At 43.4% G+C, this 20,241-nt stretch overlaps 1 protein-coding gene across 2 annotated transcripts in view; it reads right to left on the reverse strand.

Annotated features, from left to right (window-relative positions):
* The window catches only part of MYRFL (myelin regulatory factor like), a 115,185-nt gene that overhangs the window by 29,149 nt on the left and 65,795 nt on the right, over positions 1-20,241 (reverse strand). For both annotated transcript variants that reach the window (XM_032645838.1, XM_032645837.1), the window contains exons 11-13: positions 16,101-16,301; positions 9,761-9,869; positions 8,867-8,976 (exon numbers count right to left, since the gene is read on the reverse strand). In XM_032645838.1, coding sequence (XP_032501729.1) covers positions 8,867-8,976; positions 9,761-9,869; positions 16,101-16,301 — 420 coding nt within the window. The remainder of the gene's footprint in view (positions 1-8,866; positions 8,977-9,760; positions 9,870-16,100; positions 16,302-20,241) is intronic.

A 20,241-nucleotide genomic window follows, 5' to 3' on the forward strand; every position in this document is an offset into this window, starting at 1 on the left:
TGGAGGTGAGCTTTCCCTCCCATGCAGAGTTCTCTTGCAAAGAAGACAACTCCTGGGCTCATTTCCCTGGATGTTGTATTTTGACCTCTGCCTTAAATGGGGAGAGCACAAGTTCATAAAACTGTTTCAAATTATGTGTTTTAATTGTTGCCCTTTGTTTGCTTTAGAACTCTTGCTTAATTTTTGTTATCTCAGTTTAAACATAATTTTCTGTGGAAGGGCTTGAGTCCTTTGACTGAGGCAAGTTTCCAGTTGAACACATGGCACTGTTTATTATAATTCTTTGATTTCTTCTCTTTCTGGGTGACCAATGAGCTCCTTTTGAGGGCAGTGTCTTAGGGCCAACTCAGTACCTGGCACACGTAGCTCAATATTCAGCTAATGAACAGAATCAATAGTTCTTTATCAAGCGCCTATGATGTGCTAACCACTGTCTTAAGTACAGGGAGAAAACAATTAGATAAGGTAGACAGGATCTCTGCCCTCATAGAGCATGTTTCCTAGTGGGGAGATTGGCCAAGAGCAAGTGAACCAGAAGTATATGATATAGTTTTAAGTTGTAATTGGCACCAGGAAGGAAACCATTGAAAGAGAAAATAATTGTTACTATCTTAAGCCATTGCTATAGATTTGGTCTATTTTATCTTTGAGAGCACTGGGAAAAAATAAAATAACAGCATCAAGTGGAAAAGTATATTCTCATCCTGAAAAAGGTAACCCAATGGAAAACTGGGCCAAACAATTCATATAAGGAGAAATCTAAAGAGCTAACATAAGAAAGAGATGCACAACTTAGTTACTCATCAGAGAAAGACAAATTAAAACAGTAAGATACCACTTTACCCCAATTAGAATTGAAAAATTTAGAAAGTCTGATAATGTCAGGTGTTGATGAGGATACAGAGAAGCAGTCAACCTCATGTGCTGCTGTTATGAGTTGGGGCTGACCAACAATCTGACAGCATTTCATAGAATTAAGGCTGTGTGTATCCTATACCCCACCTCCAGTATGCGTGCCAGAGAAAACCTCCCACAGGTTCACAAGGAGGCCTGTGTGAGAACGTTCATCACTGCACAGTTGTGGTCAGCAGAGTTGGAAGAGGCCATCACTCGAGGAAGAGAACGTAAGGACATATGCCAAGGAATTCCACGTATCAGACTCCGAGCAGATGTATATAATTCAAAGAAATTTAAAACAGATTCAAAAACAACACTAATAATGTTCCAGAAAGGCTGACTATCCAAGGATATATATGAAACACATTAGCGTGGCTGCCATCGTTGTGGGGAGTTGGATGGAAGAGGAAATGAGAATGCAGAGAAGAAAAAATGTAATGAAGAAAAAGAGCAGTACAAAGAAGAGGGTAGTACCTCCACTCTAAAGTTCCAAGAGGAAAGAGGAAAATCTACTGGAGGAAAAAAAAAAAAATGAAAGGGATTTCACATCTTGAGAGCTACCACTCTAGTCCAAAGTTTATTTACTTACTCTCAGTGATCTTACTCAGTTTGAGTAGCTTGAAGGCAGTGACTCTGAATATCTGAGACCAAGCTCAGTAGACTGGGAACTTCATGGATGAAGCCCAAGGGAACTAAACTATACCTACAGGGAGGAAGCAGTTCTGACCTAGTGGCCAGATTTCACAGATGAAGAAAAGTCAGCATCATCAGAAAGGGACTGAAGTATCCTTAAAGACTTTATAAGAAATTACTAAAAAAAACAGTCTCTTTGAAAACTTTGGCATAAGTTCAGCCATTTTAACCTAATTCCACTTTGGTAAATAAAATGTGAAATTCCAGGTACTCAGTCAGTGAAGGCCTGAATAAACGGGGCTATCTGATTTTCAAAGCATTGCCATCATCTTCTGACACAATATTTAAATTGCAGTTTTAGATGTCTGGAACAATTATTCTTTTCCCAACATTTTATTACTAAAATTTCCAAGCATACAGAAAAGTTTTTAAAAAATTGTAGAGTAAATGACCATATACCCCCCCACGTAAATTCCACAATTAGCATAGTGCTCTATTTCCTTGATCACACGTCTCTCCATCTGTCCATCCATCAACCCATCTTGTTTAAATGCATGGAAAAAAATAAATAGCAATTACTTTTTAAGAAGACATAACTACAGAAAGAAATTTTCCAAGAAAACAATAAATGGCATATTTCTCTCTAAAATTTAGAAACAAGAGAATTTTCTCCCTGCTCCCAGTGTAAGAAGTTCCTGGGAAAGATGATGATCTACAAACAGGTGATCAGTTGTTAAAATATCCAGGGTTGGTTTTAATAGCATATTAACTCTAATCCTTCGGCTTGGAGTCAAATCAATCAGTGAGTGCAACGGGGAATACTAACCTCCTGTGGGGAACATCACTGCAACTAATGAACGAATTTTATTTCCTCTCTTGATGAGAAAAGAAGGGACTTTTAAACTAACTGCTGAGTAGGACCTTTAAAAAAACCCCATTTCGATTCTGGGCTGGCTATATGAACTTAAACTAATATAATTTTTTATAACTCAGTTTTTCTATATTTAAAAGTGAAAAATAGTATTTGTCACTCTATAAAAAAAAATAAGTCATTTCACAGACACCCAAAGTGGTGGTATCTTTGAGCGGTGACACCCAAAGTGGTGGTATCTTTGAGCGGCACCTGAAAAAAATTTATTAACGATTAACCATTTATCAGTTATACTGTGTTGTGGACCTAAAAGTTGTGGTCCTAAGAAGATCTGCATTAAAAAAAATTCATTAATGAAAGCAACCGCTTCATTGGGGGAAAAAGTGATTAGGGTAGAATTTCAACTCACCATACTAAAGTTAGTTTACTGTAGAACTGTAAAGAATAAAATAATTTGTTTTGAATAGCTTTAAAGATGACCTTATAATCCCCCAAACTGGCTGAGCCAAGTTCTGGACAAACTTTTATCTGATGCTGAAATTCATGCTCTTAAACTGGTGTGCCATGTACGATCAGGGAATTTTTAATCATCAAAGAGATTTTGGTGAGGTTCATTTTCCTCCCATCTCCTCCATCTCCTCCCCATTTCCTTATCGATCCTCTCTGCCCACTTGGCTTTTTGACACTGTGTTTGCCCCATGTTCTCCTCCTACCTTCACCCAATCCTTCAGCCTTCCCAGGGCCTCTCTTTCTCCTATAGACCCTCCTGGAAGTGTTCTGCTGTCTTTAGCTCTCTTTGTTTCTCATCCTATACGAACTCGAGTGCCTGCTGGGCCAGGCAGGTAACAGGAAGCAGAGGGCTTCCCTGGTGGTGCAGTGGTTAAGAATCCGCCTGCCAATGCAGGGGACATGGGTTCAAGCCCTGGTCCGGGAAGATCCCACATGCCACGGAGCAGCTAAGCCCGAGCACCACAACTACTGAGCCTGTGCTCTAGAGCCCATGCGCCACAACTACTGACGCCCACGTGTGTAGAGCCCGTGCTCCACAACAAGAGAAGCCATGACAATGAGAAGCTCACGCACCGCAAGGAAGAGTAGCCCTCGCTCACTGCAACTAGAGAAAGCCCACGCGCAGCAATGAAGACCCAATGCGCCAAAAATAAATTAATTAAATAAATAAATGAAAAAAAAACAAAACAGGAAGCAGAGATGTGAGGCTGCCGAAGCCCCTCTGGGGGCGTCGCTTCTCAGCACCACGTCACCAGATCTGATGTTTCAAGGGAACTGGAAATCCAAAATTTGTGTGAAGATCTCCTAATTTTTAAAGGTAAGCAACACATTTGAAAATTTTTAAAACACTGTGAGGGAAAAACGTCTGCAGGCCAGACTGGGCCACAGGCTTCCCATCTGTGACCTGCGTCCATGACCTTTTCCTTATGAATTAATATCTTCACCCCTGTCTGTAGCTCCCCCTTGACCCCCAACTTCTCTCTCATGTTCCACACTCCCAGTCACCTCTGGATGTTTTCATCTGAATGTTCAGCTGACATCTCAAACTCGAAACTGAGCCCATCTTTTCCCCTAGAAAACCACTTCTCCTTCAAACTCCCTTATGTTGATAGAACCACGTCTCTTCCTTTCACTGAGATTCAAACAGTCATGCATTAACGTAAAGTCTTATTGAGAACCCACGAGGTATCAGATACTGTTCTAAACAACACAGGATTGACAAGACACATTCTCTGACCTCAAGAAGCTCACAGTCCAGTGGAGGAGATACCAAATAGAGAATGACAACACAATGTGATGGATACTCTAGAAGCTGTCTATCCAGAGGCCTAAGGCAGTGTGAGGACAGGAGCAATCCAGGCATCACGGAATTCATTAACTCAATCAACCAAGATATGCTGAATTCCTCCAGTACTCTAAGCCCTGGGGTTAACACCTCATATAAAGTATTGGAGGTACAGTTTTGAAAAATATAGAAGATTTTTTGTTCTCATACAACTACCCAGGGAGACTGGCAAAAAACAAGTAGGCAAATAAACAAGATCATTTCACTTAGGGACAGAAGTCTCCAGGCTGCTGTGAGCAAGTTTGCAGTGTATCCCCTGCACAGAGACCCAGCTGAGGGGGAGGACGAGGTCTGCGCCAGCCAGAGGGAGCTCCTTTTTCTAATTACTGCAAAGGCACTCTACACCCTCGTGGTGGCCCTGGATCTTACAAAGTGAAATCGAGTGCCATGGAGACTCTTTTAGACAAGGTGGTCAGGGAAGGTCTTGCTTTGCAATCCAAATGATGAGATCATCTGAAGGGAGAGTCTTCGTGGCAGAGAACAATCAACAGAACAGCTCGAGGCAGAAACAAACTTGGAGTGTGAGGAACAGAAAAAAGGCTGGCGGGGGAGGAGCTAGGAACAAGACTGTGCGTGCACAGACGCATCATATTCTGAAGGTGTCTGGGGTTGGGGGTTGTGAGTGTTAGGAAATGAGTCAGAAAGAGAAGATTCCACCCAGATTGTGGAGGGTTATAATAATAAGCCAGTGAAGAGCCAAAACTGGGAAAGGGAGATTATAGGATCAGAGATTCGTTTTGTTTTGTTTTGTTTTTAAGGAAAATGATCCTACCGGCAGCTAGCAGGTCAGTTAGGAGGTTGTTATAATAGCTAGGGATAAAAATGGAGAAAATAAAGAGAATAAAGAAGGAATGTGATATACAAGAGATAGTACCTAAGTAAGAACAGCAGGACTTGTCTAACTGGATCCCATGGATGAGAAAAAGGAAGGCTAGGGAGGCCTCTTGTGATGCTCTCCCCACTGCCGCCAGCTACACCCTCAGTCCCCACGGTCCACCAATGTCTCCCTTCCCTTGTCTCTCAATCTCCCCCCTTCCTTTCCATCTGACAACACTTGCCTAGTCTCCAGACGGCCTCTCTCCTTCCTCTGAACTGATGCGGCACTTGATGCATCCCACAGATTTATTACGTCTCACGTTGTAACTTAGAGCATTATTTCTTGTGTACCTGTCACATCATCCTGCTTAGACTGTCAGCTACTTGAAGATAGGAACCAAGTGTTATTTACCCTTTCATGACTCAAATAGACAATCCCTGCCGTATTATGGTTGCAGGAAAAATAGAATCAATGAGTAAAAAGTAGCCACATACTAAGTTATGGCAGGGTGGCTTGTGACATGCAGTCTTAAAAACACGCACATACAGATTATTCAAGGCTAGTGAATGATAAGATGAACCTCATCTTTACGTAGACTCGGTTGTGAATTTGTTTAAGGCAGTTCTTACATTTGCTGTGTGCATTTTTCTTACACCAAGTACACCTAATAATAATGCTCAGGAAATGTAACCACCTGTTCCCAAATAATCACAGAAACAAATTTTTAAAGTTGCCAAGTAAAGAGATAGATGAACACGCCAAAAAGCAGAGCCCCAGTGGTCGAATGCAGGAGGAGACGATGGTGTCCACTCTAAGGCCCCCTTGCTCTCAGTATCAGCCCCGAGTCCTTTCACTCTACCTCCCCTGGCTGAGCTTTCACTGGGCCACGCGAACCATGAGAAATTTATGAGAAGCAGTAAATCACCCTGTATAAGAGAAGTTTATCTTTCAAGGTCATTTCTCCTGTTAAGAAGAGAAAAAAGTGGCTTGTACCAACTTTGGCCGACATCTCTGATCTCCAGCATTCGCTGGTTGTATGGACAGCCTGTAAAGATCCAGCCATTCTCTTTCCTATTTCGGCACCACATTGCAAAGTACGTGTGGAAATGATACAGCAGTCACGGAGCACAACATTTTAACATTTCCATGTTCTAGTTTGCATTTTAGCTTCAATGAGAATTTCTTTATAAAAAAAAGAGACATTTGGGGGAAGAGAACTGGAGTGCAGAGGGAGAGACTATCTTAATTGGATCTCCACCTGTTACTATAGCACACAAAGCCTGGGAAATCCTAGCGAAGGTCTTGAAAACCAACAGCCCTGGGCGTGGCAATCAAGGTTGCCATGGCGCCCACGTGAATAAGGAAGAGTCCGGGAAAGCAAGAGGTTATCTGTACATCTTTCTTATCAGTTAACAAAGAGCACAGGACAACAGGAGCCACATACCCTGCGTTCTTAATGAGAGAATAAAGGGTATTCTGGGAAGTACTTATAATGTAGAAGAGGAATATTCCACAGTGTTGAGGATTAAACCAGCAACTGAAGTCTATCCACAGAAGTGAGCCAAAGAAGAAAGCCTGCCTTCGGAGTATGGAGGTGTGGCCTTAGTGACGTCACCATAGATTGTATCACTACAAGATCCTGTTACTAAGAGAATCGCCCCTTTTCCATTCTGGACTCCTGTCAGTTTTACTTATTTATAAACTCAGTGCCCCCTTGGCATGGATTGCTCCTCAGGTGATGAATGAACCTGGCTGCCTGGAACGGGAATGCCACGCCCCGCTTTCCCAGGTCTCTGCACTTGGCTTCCTAGGCATGAACTTCGGGTGTAACCTCCCCTGGGAAAGTGAGGGGTTGGCCCTCGGAACTCCTGTTGCTAATCATCTTGACTGTCTCCCTTCAACTCACCTGGGAACGGGAAAACACTGGGCCAGGGGAGAACTAATTATTTTGCTCAACAGTGACAGTCCTAAGGCCCCGGGCAGGCGTTACCTACACAGGAAACGTAGAAATCTCTTTCCTGAGTGTTCTAGGGAAGGGCCACACCCAGAAGTGATACAGCTGCTACCAGATGAAACCCCAAGAGCCCCACCTTGGCTGCCTGGTGACACACTCCCAAGGCCGTACCCTGAGGCTGACAGCTGTGCCTCTGCTCTTTTCTCTCAACCTAGGAGGCTTATGAAAATGCAAGAGAGTGAGGGTGACTTTATTTTACAGATACCTCTGAATATATCTTATATTTTAGTATATATAAAATAGTTTATATTTTAAACAAATTACATAAAAAAAACTTGTGTTTTATTATTAAAAATAAATTTCTGGGGAATTCCCTGGTGGTCCGGTGGTTAGGACTCGGCGTGCTCAGTGCTGGGGCCCAGGTTCGATCCCTGGTCAGGGAACTAAGATCCCACCCGCTGCATGTCATGGCCAAAACAATTATTTTAGTTAAAAAAAGATAAATTTCTGATGGTAACAACTCTCAAGTGAAGTGATAGCCTCGCTGTGAGAGACCAAAGAATTTCTTCTGTGGACGATGTGGTCCTGGGAGACAGGAGGAAGTAACTTGACTTCCGCCACTTGGCCCTTGCGGCCCAGTGAGCAGGCCATCCGGCGCTGTTATCGAAGTATTTGTTGTCCAAGAGCTTGTAGGCAGAAGACTGTGGAAGGGCCCAACATGAAGACATACCCGCTACCTGGCTACCCAAAGTGTGCCTTCCTGACCAGCAGGACTGGCAAAATTGGCTTCACCTGGAGACTGGTCAGAAATTCAGGATCTCAGGTCTCACTCCATTCTTGCTTAACCAGAATCTGCATTTTAATAACTCCCTTACTGATTCGTGTACACTTTGAAGTTTGGGAAGTACTTCCCCGAGGAACTGACAAACTATGAATTAGTCTCCACTCAAACATCTCTACCTACTGCCCTGAAATCCCCATGCCTGTCAGCCTTCCCTCCAGCATCAAATATAATAATGTGACATAAAGCAAATCAGCCGCAGAGTGAATTTGCAAACCTCGCAAAACATGCACGGTTTCACAGAATTAATAGACGTGATCTCAGAGAGCCGCTCAAGTCACAACCAAAGCATCCTCAAGCGAGGAAACGGCAGGCTTAGACTCCTTAACAAGCGAAGAGGAAATATCTACGAGGATGGTGACATTCCTTCAAAAGAGAATGATCTGAACATCAAAGAATTCTGACAGGCCCCTGAGGAAAAACGATGAGGCTCATGAATATCTTTGTAAAAATGACCCACTTTATGATTGTGCTGCGAAAGCTAAACATATAGTTTTGTTGAAAAACTATGCTGCAAAAAAAAATAATAATTCAACACTTCACTCAGTCTTCAATCATTTCTAAGGAGGAGCACATTGTTTTAATTATAACTTAAATGATATTATGTGAGAGAAATGACACTTTCGTAAGTTTCAGTTCCATGTTTCAAGACAAAGTCTAATCGGAACTGGCTGTCACTATTTCTCCTGTTGTCTGGTCCTTGTTTGAAGGGCACTTGTGCTCAGTGGACTGTCCCAGGGCCAGTGTTCCTCCCACAGGACTCACTGGACTCCAGTGCTTACTGTTGCATAGTCCTTTTTCCTTTTTCCCTTATGAGACTCCTTTTTGGTACCTAGGACCAGTGTGGGATAACTGATACCTACTTACTCCACAACTCAGTGAAGAATTCTTTTTTACTGTCCCGCTTCCCGGTTGGATGTTCCGTGCATTGTGATACCACAGAAGGGGAATTCGCCCATGCGGTTAGAGCTCTAGGGTAGGTATCTGTATAGGGTTACCTTATCCACCATGAGGAAGTTCTCCAGCGTCTCTCCGTTTTCACAGGTGACATGGCCAACCTCCCTCACGGCTCTGGGCAGGATCTCTCGCACCTCCTGGGCGATCATCCCTAGACACAAACACTCCAACAGGTTTTGTCAGGAAAAGACCTTTCTGGAGAAAATCCTCCCAGGCCTACCTCAGAATGGGAACCCTGACAACTACACAGGATGCCTCTGCGAATAGATGCTTATCCCCCCTCAGCATTTGATCTACGAGGCATTTAAAAAGCAAAGGAGGAATTTGGAGCCAAGGACCACTAGAGGATTAAAAGAGGGAGTGTTGTTTTCTCCACTCTTTCTTGAGACTCCGAGCCGAATGTTGGAAGGGGTTAAGTACCTTCAGATCCCTGTACGTAGACATGAGGCTAGGGCACGGGCTTGATTCTCTTTCTTTTTCTGCAGGAGGGCCCTGCCCTCTAAATGGTCCTTTTTTTCTTTAGAATTCCTGGACTGGAGTATGAACATCACTCTGCACTTCTCTGACCCGGACCTGCCTGTCCCTCCACCTTCCCTCTCTATCCCGATGCTGCCCAGTGCTGCCTGTCATACAGCTTGTGCTGCCATCCGCCCCTCGGCCCTCATCCCACGAGCATGAGGCCTCCAGTGAAAGGAGACAATGTGTTCCAAATCCTCCACCAGTACCTTAGGGGGCAGGAGTGGGGATGGGGCTGTTGGGGAAAGATCACAGAAATTTCTTTAACTTTTCCTGCTCTGGTGATTATGGCTTTCACAGACGACAAGTTAGACCGACAGGATGTCGTCAAGTGCCCTAGCATACAGCCTCCAGATGAAGAGGGAATTAGAACTTTAACAGCTGACAATATAAAATTAAGAAGGGAGCTGTGTGTGTACCTGTTTGACGGGCAGCGTTTATTCCCATCGCAGATGCGAATTCAGGCTTGTAGTTGTATTCGACAATCCTCATTTGGGCTATTCTTCTCAGCTGTTCATTTGTGTCAACCTAATTTAAGAAGATCAGATTTCACCCGCTTAGATATTTGCTATTCGAATCAAGGCCCAGAGTGACCCAGAGAGATGAAGAATGTTGGGAATGGGATTGTCCTTTCCTCTTGCCCAAACTATTTTAAGAGAAATTTATGTTTTTCTCCTCCAAGAAGCAAGTTTCAAGGTTCATGTGGGCGACTTCCATCCACTGACTTATAAACTGAGCCAGAGTTTATATGGCTAAATTACAGGGCAAAACCTCCCTCATTCATTACTCTGGCCTCACTTCTGTCCACTGAGAGCTGAACCGTCCTTCTGGAATGAGGGTTGATCACCTTGGAGAGAAACAATTTCTGTCCAGGATGGCAAGGTATCATTTCCAATTGAGCATGCAATATAAGCAGCTAAGAAATACAGGCTGACCTTGTGTTTATAAATTAAAAATGCAGTGCTTAGTTTAAGTAACAACCTATTAAGAATGGGTACACCGTACATCATTGAATTGCTTATGGACATCTTGCTGGAGAAAATTGTTTCAAGTGGCAGTTTGCTAGCCTGGATTACCCATCTGCTGGTCCCTCAGAATCCAGGCTACATTCCTACAGATGGCTTCTCCCCCAGACCACCCTGGTCAGCGATGGTGTCCTCCTTGGAGCCAGCCACTCTTACAGGTAGTTAAAAGCACTCCCAACTGTCACTGCAAGTTCCTCAAAAAAAATTTCACTGGGTCCCAGCAAAATGATAACACTAAAGACAATATAGTGGATTTTTCCTAAAGCTAAATGTGCTGATTCAAAGCCTTCCCTTTTGAGGTTTTTTTTTTTTTTTTAATGAATTCATGGTAATAGCATGATTGATTTTTTTTTAACGACCTTATTCCACAAGTAAAAAGTTGGCAGTCCTATGTGGGTCCTTAAATTTTCTTTTAGAGAACATAACTGGATTATGAAACCAGTGGTCTCTTGGCAATTAAAAATATACTGCCTGGACATTCATCCATATGTTGGAGCAACCAGAAATGCATTTCTGTTGTTTTAAGAAACCCTTGCTTTGGCCCTGAAGCCCTCCCTGGACCCACTCTGTCAAGTGAGCAGGAAAGTTCCTCCAATATCATAAAGGTTCTCTTTCCTTCACCAGTTTGGTGGGTTATCAAATGTTGTGACTTTGTGCTTACCTGGATAAATGGACTAACTTTACTTCAGGTACTTGTTGGGGAGTCTAATTTTGAGCTCACTGCTGTTTTGATCATTGCTGTTATCAAAAGCTTGGTTCAGTTCTTTCATTCATTGCTTCATTTGACTAATATTTACCAATCACCTTCAACATACCAGGCACTACCCTGAGTGTTGGAACTTCAAAATGATTGCCTTTTTAAAGTTCATGGTCTAGACAGGAAAACAGACTCATCCCCTAAGATTATATTACAATGTGAGAAATGCAGGGTGATGATGGAGTTATGAACAGAGAATCATGGCAACGCCAAGGAAGCACCTAAAAGATTATCAGGGGACCGTAAAAGAAGGCTTCCCAGAGATGGTGAAGCCCAACCGAGATCTCGGCTTGTTTCAGTTCTCAAACACGCTCTGCCCCTTTCACTACAAGGCCCTTGCTCAGGGCATTTCCCTGCCTCAGAAGCTCTTCCCTTCCACTCCTCTACCTCCACCTCTCCCCATTTAAAACACCTCTTCACCAGAGAAGGATTGCTTGACCTCCAAGACTAGGAAGTTTCCCTCTGCCTTATGTGCTAATGGCACCCCTTCTTTTCCTTTATAGCATTAATCAAAGTTATCACCAGACAACTAGTGAGTCACTTTTATTATCTGTCTTCTCCTACAGAATAAACACCCCATGAGGGCAAGGACATATTTGAGGCCATGATTTTCTGTTCGTCACCACATCACCGGTTTCTAGCACCATTCCTTGCATGTAGTAGGTGCTTAACTAATATTTATAAAATAAATTAATAACTTTAAGATAGGAGTTAGTCAGGGAAAGATGAAGGGTGGGGAAGAGGGTGGAAAGGGTAAGACTAAGATAAGGATGCTGGGCAGAAAGAACACCATAAGCCAAGTCCTGAGGCAGCAAATCCCCTGAATTATGCCTGCACAACCAAGGCAGGGTTTGGCGTGACTAGACTGTAAAGATCAAGATCAGAGCAGGGAGGGCCTTGCAGGCCATGCTAGGAAGGAACAGTCACAATCTCATATTGCCCTGTGCATACACCTGTCACTCTGAGCTCCTACATTCATTCAACAAATATTTAATGAGTAGCTACTATGTGCCAAATACTATGCCAGGCCCTGGAGATTCAATGAGTTTTTCTTATTTGGAGCTTAAATTTTAATGAAAGTTCCTTTCCTGAGGGTGAGGCCTGTGTTTTGTTTGTCTTAGGACCTGCATAGTGCCTAGCACAGTGTCTGACAGGTAACAGGCACCCAAACTTTGAATGAAGGAAAGAAGGAATGAAAGAATGGAGGTAGTGAAATGGCAGAACAATCCCTGATGCTAACAGAATCGAAGGCAGGGGGTCAGTCAGGAGCTGGCTAGTCTGGCCTTGCACTAGCCAGGCCCTGCCCTATTCCCCACTCCCTGCACTCTGGGGGTCCCGTGCCCACTTGCCTGCTTCTCATTATCCCCTTGGTTCCTGCATGAGGCCCCATCAGAGACCAAAGCAGAGGCAGTGTCAGTTCCTTTGCTGCAAGGGGAAAGCAGAGGAGGATGTGCCCTTCACTCCAACTGTCCAGGCTACACAGAGGGAAAATGACCCCTGCTGTCTAAGTTGGATCCTTGACTGCATTTTCCCCAAAGACATATTCCTAGACATAGCAGTTAGGTTTGCTAGTACTACCACCACTATATTTCAGACAGATTTTTGGCCACACAAAATTCTGAGGGTTGGCTTGGGGACCTAAACACCTGTAACAATCTTTTTCTAAGGAAATGCTCTTGTGATTTCTAATGCTGTGTTGTAGACTTTCCAAAGCTAAATATAAACTGCTTGTATTGCATGCTCCCCATGGCCTGTACTCTTGGCCCAGGAAAAACACTTGAGGCAAGGACTGTGCCTCCTTGTAATCCTCTACTAAGAACTGTACGAAGGCCACGACTCAACACCATGCCTTGCTCATCAATGTGTGCTGAGTAAGAGGGTAGGAAGTGAATTTGGGTGTCTAATCTGATCTTGCCCACAGCAATTTTGGAAAGTTTTGACCATGAATGCAAAGGGCCATCGCTGTCATGCTGCCTCACACCCAAGGTTTCTGTATCTTAACTCAAGCCTTTCACCGCAGAGAAGACATTGTAGACCGTGAACTCCAGTCCGTTCAGGAAGGGATATCTCATTACCCATGGCCCGCAGCCCGGACTATCAGTCTCCCATCAGGAGCAGCTTGAATGGCACTGGCTCACCCTGAACTTCTGCATTTGGCTCGTGGCCCTGAGGGGAGACTGCATGTTTGACTTTCTTGAGCTCTTCACACATTTGTCTTTAACTAGTTTACTGCTGGTGCGCTTGAGAGAAATTACCTTTGAGCATTTCACCTTAACTGATCTTTTTTCCCCTGCCTTTTCTTTTTAGCCGTTTGCTGCCTTATTTTCAGCCTTCACCACAGAATTTGGTGCATTCAACGTTCAACTTCCTTTTTTTTGCATTGACGTTGCTGTTCTTCACGCCCCTTTGGTTTGCAGCATACCCTTTTCACCCTAATTTTTGCTTGTAAAAGCTGCATTTCCTCTCCAGTCTATCATCACCTCTGTAAACACCAAGTCTGGGTAAGTGAAACTGCTCTTCCCCGAAGCTGACCTCATTTCCCAGGGCCTCCGTTTCACAGGTTTCAGTCATATCTGCTTTATTGTCTCTGTGTCTTAGATGTGTGTCCAGATGAGCCCCAGAGATCTTCTCCAGGCCTCTCCACGCAGAGTGCTTGTGTGCTTAATATCTGCAAAGCCACGTTCGCTGCCTTGAGCGAGGAGACGCAGAGTCAGACACGGCCGCAACGGATGTTCATCCTCCCAACACGGTATCAGGCAACATGTTTGGCCACTACAGTTGTCTCACAGCAGCTAATTCAGAAGCCAGCTCTGGCTGCCGTGCGTCCTTGATGGAAAATGCCTCCAGTCCTACACTTGCAATCAGGTCAACCAAAGGTTCACTTCCCAGCACATTTGGAAGAATGGCCTTCTTTTAAAAGTTGGAAAAACTGAGTCAGAGAGAGGTGAAGATGAAGTTCACACATCTGTCAGCACCATCATCAACATTACCATCATGTCTCTTGTCTGTAATAAATGGTGAATAGGATAGACAAGATTTCTAGAAACATGTATTTCATAAATGTGGACAAATTATTCAGGACAAATATATTAATGTGAAATAACTTAATAGATGAATTACATGTAATTTGCATTTTTTGCAAGTAAATAATAGTAATATCTATTTGCTTAGCCTTATACAGCTAAAAAATGTTTCCCGTATAGGAGCTTAGAAAAAGTTCTTAACGTGAGTAAATATGGGCATTCCCTGTTCAGAGAATAGTAGAGTCATAGAGCATGTCTGGGCCAAAGTTCCTGGGCGAGTGGGTGCCAGAATCAGGACTAAAACTCTGCCTTCTAACCAGAGACCACCTCCTCTTTATTCCCTCCTGCTTCTGTGAGCAGGAAGGTGATACAGGAACTTCATGTCGAGAGCCTGGATTAAGTGACATTTCACTTCATGGAGAAGTCTTCCTAGAGGGATTTGAGAAGTTCTAGGGAACCTTGTTATTTTGAGACAATATGTTTTCTTCAAACCAAGGAACACCATTTGAGGACGTTTAGTAAAAGAAGTTCTGGGGAAAGCCCAGTGGTGGCAGGAGTGGTGGTGGAGGACTTTCCCCACTTGTCATCTTCCATTTACATTCAGATGAGGCCTGGTGGAGAATTGTTTAGCCAGTTGCAAGGATAAGTTTAAGTTGGTGTGATCTGAAACACAGCCAGTTCATTTCTTTCTAAAAGGCAGAGGCACGGTATCTAAGACTTGTATCTTGAAATGTATGTGAGAACCTTCTAGCCCTGAGAGTTCCCATCAGGTTAGGAGGTCACAGCTCTTCGAACACAAACCGCAGCTTCGCGACCAGTATACAAGTCTACAATTACAACCATTCTTTGGAATCCTCTCAGCCAACGAGGACATTCCTTGGCTGGTTTAGAAAAACCAGTGCAGATTTGCACTGGGAAAGGAATGCAGTCTGGAAGAATGGCCAATGATTTACAGATTAAGTCTCCTATTAACTAAGAAAGAATAAGGAAAGGAGGTTTAAAAACTATTCTGCCACCCCGCCTCGAAAATGTTTACAGGAGAAGCAGTGTGAGTGACAAGGTGAGGAGGTGGCAGAAGCACTGAATGGGACACAGAATTGAATGGTGGAACCAGGAGTGACCTGGCATCGTCATCGCGATCCCTTAGGTCTTCACAGCAGTTGTGACTTTCGGAGATGATTCAGTACTTATTATCTCAATGGGTTAAAAATTATTAAAGACTCTGTGGGTCCAGGCAGAGAGGCACCATTTCCATCTTATAGATAAGGACACTGAGTTTCGGCGAGGTGAGGCGTTTTATCCAGGCAAGTCCGAAGTGGATGAGCCGCCTCCCGGTTTCGGGGCCTGACTTCTGATGGCCACTAGGCGCCTGCCTCCCCGCAGGAGGAGAAAGTCTTGACCCGTAACCTGGGGAAATGGGATTGCCCGAGTGAGGCGTGGGGAGGTGGAGTTTCTCTAACTGCTCCTCAGAGAAGGATGCTGAGTGGGGAAGACAGTGGCTGGCAGGCCTGGTGCCAGGGACTCCGGGAGGAAGGGGCTGGAGAGGTCCAGGAGAAACATGGGCAGGAACTGGACTGAGACAGCGTTTGAAAGAGGAACAAGGAGATGGAAGTTTGGAGATGGAAAGGAAAAGGCAAGCTCCAGCAGTTGACAATGGAAAGGCAACGGCCTGTGGGAAATAACTCAGAGATTTCCTGCTTGCAAAGCCAGTGCTGTGCTGTAATGGCCCACTGCTCCCGGCAGGGAAGTGCATTCTCTTGGGTAGGAACTGCTTTACAATTTCAGCAGAGATGCCTAACGACTCCGACACTTGTAACTGTTACACAGCATGTTCGTCTCCCACCAGCAGGTGACATGGAGAGATGCCTTGTGCCAGGCGTGTCGGGGGCCAGGAGGGCCCAGAACTCCTGACTCGGGTGTCAGAGGAGGTGTCTGAGGCCCGCCCCGCGCTCACCTCCTGGATGTTCTGCTTTGCCCGGCTGTCAGAGGGATGCATAATCGTCCCCATCACTTTCATGTTGCCACAGACAACCAGGGCTTCGTCCGGTGCATCTGTGTTTATGCCCACTCGACCATGACAAACAACAGTTTCTGGAACTTGTCCTCGCTGCCATAATGCATCAATGTCATTTTCAAATTGCCCAGGGTTGGAGGCCTGGAGAAAATACATAAATATGTTACAATTAAAGTTATAGATGCAGGAATAGATGATCGCTTTATTCCTCAAAGGAAAACAGAATGTTAGCCAAGTCTTTCACTTGAGAATCACATGTTGGCTGGGACACTCTGATATATCCGAATAACTGTGACCCCAGGAGAGCCAGGGAGGCTCTCCTAACTGTTCTGCCCCCACCAGCAGAAGCTCAGCGTGTGTGTCATGGTTTGCAATGTCCAGTCTCTATATGGAATTGAGAATGTGTTAGTTATAGTAGGTGGATGATAAGGAAGAAGAACACTCAAAATGAGTATTTTTTCAGGGAGAATAATAATAATGATTTAAAACCAGAATATTACATCAGAAAATATTACAAGTTTATTAAAGCTCAGATCATTTCAAAAAAACCCTTGCATTTAGCTAGCCCTTCCACAGTTTCAAAACACCTTCACGTTTATGATTTCATACACAATTGACAAGCAAATGACAATACAAATATATTTAGTACACCTCAGCTATTCCCTAAACACAGATGATTCTGACAGAAGAACTATAACAGCTGCATTTGTTGTGTGCTAATCCACACCCCAATTCTATGAGATAGGACCATTATCTTCCTTTTACTGACGCTGAGACTCTGAAAGAATAAACAAATTGCCCAAGGCCACAAAGTTAATGAGTTCTAGAGCTGCGATTATGCTTCCTTTGATTATTAAATAATGATTCTAACTTTGAGTTTTTGTGGTATTGCCTAAAAAAGCCCTGGCCAAATGCAGTCTTCAAAGAAAATCCAAGTGAATCTATTAGACTAGAGAAAGTTCTGGAGATTTTACTGTTAAATAAATTTTTTTGCCCAAGAATTTTCCACTGTACTGCCTTCCCTCCTTCCCATTTCCCTGTTGCCACTGAATATATTTCCACCATATCTTTAAGTAGGGATCTATGAATCCACCAAAATCCTCACAACGAAATTGTTTTTTAAATTATGACCTATCCTTCTCTTACTCTCTTGGTATTATCTGAATGTTTTTACCATAGGCATGCGTTACCAATTTACAAATAATAATTAGAAGAAATCTCAAAGTTCAGATCTAAGTTTGGGTTCAGTTAAAAAACTTAGGCGCGTGCAATTTCCTGTTTCATTCCTACCTGTCTGAACCCTGAGCTGCTTGGAAGACTCAACTATTGACACTGGATAGACAAAAGTAGGGAAAGAATATAAAGTAACAACTTAGAACATTATTTTGTGTGAATTCACTTGAACAAAGAGCTTTTCCGCAAGATCCCTAGAGCCTCCTTGGTTGTGAATGGCAAATTGGCTTTGACTCAAATCCTTTTATAGCGAGCAATCAACTAAATCCAAAGGTATGCCACATAAAATGCTGATGCATTTTCCTCTGCTCTGAACATAATGAGCCACTTCAAGGAAGCAGAATAGGACAGTGATGGATTTTCTTTTCCTTAATGAGCTTTGGGATAACTATTATCCTGTTTGTAACCTGACAGTACTGGAACGGCGGATATAAGTAGATTCGATTTTGGGGAACAGTTACAACCATCTCACTTGGATTTCATCAAATGAAAACTCAAATCTCTAAAACATGTTCAAATCATTTTGGAAAGGGTCACATATCTACAATGGTTTAAATATAGAGCCCTAAGGAGGAGTCCTCATCAGTAATGCGAAATGTTATTATAAAATGTGTGAACTTATTTCCCTTCTCTGGTATCCAGAATGTTAATGGGTCAAAGCAAACTGAAATGGAATCACAGAAAAACATTCTGGAGTCATGAAGTTGTGTTCAGATGTGGCCCAATAGCGGTTGATTGCTATCAAACATCAGAATGAATTACAGTTTCTAAAATACTTTTATTATTTATCACACAGCCTCATATATTTAGAGAAGACCCGAACATGCTAGTCTATATTGTGACACAAACTAGCTGTGTGACTTCGGGACAGTTACTTAACCTTTCTGTACCAGTTTTCTCCCCTGAGGAATAAAGATAATAGTGTCTTCTTTACCTATCTCACAGGGCTGTGGGAATTAAATGAAATCACGTATGCACGAACACTTCGTAAAAATGAGGATGCATAGTCTCAAGTTCATCCTCCACACACTGCTGTACAGAGTAACAACCATTCAACCTACACTCAATGAATCTGCTCTCAGTAACGCATCTGCAGAGCTGCACAGTTCCAAGGGAACTCTGTTCACAAAGAATACAATGTAAATGGTGCCCCCTGCAGATGCTTGGAATAGGAAACACTAGTAGTAATTTGAGGCCATTCAAGTTTGGAATGGAAAGCTGGAATTTCTTTGCTTTACCATTGTTTGGGCTTCTAAAGAGCAGTCAAAGAGCATAATAGGAAAGCTTGAGCTGAAGGAAGGCAGTTCATAAGAAATTCATTCTTGTACCTTGTGCAGAGACTATCGAAAATGGGCCTAGAAATGCTATCTACCGATGCTACTCTAAGTGTGGTCCACAGGCCAGCAGTATCGGCGTCTCCAGGAAGCTTGTTAGAAATACATATTCTCAGACATCTCCAACCTACTGAATCAAAAATTGTGGAGGTGGGACCCAGGTATCTGTGTTTTCACAGGCTCTCCAGGGTATTCTTATTCTCCATAAAGTTTAAGAAGGACTTCTTTATGTCATACACTACTTCCATGCTACTACTATGAAACGGGTCGTGAGTTAGCCCTTTCATAGTCAGTAGACGGTTCTGCTGAATCCCAACTGCAGAGTGAAACAGACACTGCTCCACACACTTGATTCCTTTGGGTAAATAAAAATCCAACTGAACTCCAGAGGAGGTGTGCGTGCGTGTGCGTGCGTGTGTGTGTGTAGCTCTAGTGTGTTGGGAAAGGGAAGGGAGATTTGTGGTCAGAAATGGACAAGAGCCAGTGAAAACTCAGATGGCACCTTAAATGGCTCTGCTCTCCCCCGATACCTTGCCATCCTTGCAACTGCATCGCTTCCCTTGTCTCTCCTGGCCCTTGGGGCTGGTTTCCCACCTTCAGGACCCTGCGGTTGCAGAGCAATAAAGGAGGACTTTTGGGGGACGTTCCCATTTCTATTATTCTGGAAGATAACTGGAATAATTTATTAGTGTTCAAAACTAGGAAACCCTGGCGTGTCTTTGAAAGGCAGACAAAAATAATCATCCCTCCTGCTTGCAACACTTCAAACCAGGTTTAATTATGTGTTTTAGAAGAAAAGTAGAGCTGAAGGGAAGCCTAGTCATTAACAAGGAGAATCTGAAGGAATCCTGCTGGGGAATGCTCCCCAAAACAAAGACCTGGGAAATAAATCTGTTCTTTGGAGTAAATTTTAATTTCCATTAAATTGGTCAGTTTATAGTACGGGACCAAAATATATTTCCAAAGCTGTTTTGATTGACAACCCGGATGAATAATTGCTGGGTCCTGCCCACCATTTCTCTCTCCAAGGAGAATTCTGACCAGCCTGGTCTCCTGAACCCCTCCTGCAGCCCTAAAATTCATCTACTCCAGCCTTCATACAATTGCCCTTATGTTAATTTCTGCTATGGGGAGAAATGACTCTTAGGTCTCAAAATGAATCTGGATCTGCTGAATGCAATTTGCAGGTCTCCATGTAATGTGGTCAGGCCTTGTAATGTCTTAATTGTCACATTTTTCTTCCTTCGTTCTAGAACTCAAACTAACAGACCCAGACCGTGACCCAAGAGGGCACATCTAGCGTTTTTATAGAATGTGGACTGGTCTGCCCTCTGCTCGACCCATGTTACATATACCTGTTTAGTGCCCTCTAGAATCTCAGGGGCAAGACGTGTGCTCTGGGGACATTTCTAAAACTCACTGATTCAACCAATAATGCCATTTCTTAAATTCAGTTTTTCTCTTGGTTGGTTTAAACGTTATATGATTAAACAAATTCAAAAGTCTGCATTCAT

This window comes from Phocoena sinus, chromosome 10 (genome assembly GCF_008692025.1).
Source record: "Phocoena sinus isolate mPhoSin1 chromosome 10, mPhoSin1.pri, whole genome shotgun sequence".
Classification (NCBI taxonomy): Eukaryota; Metazoa; Chordata; class Mammalia; order Artiodactyla; family Phocoenidae; genus Phocoena; species Phocoena sinus.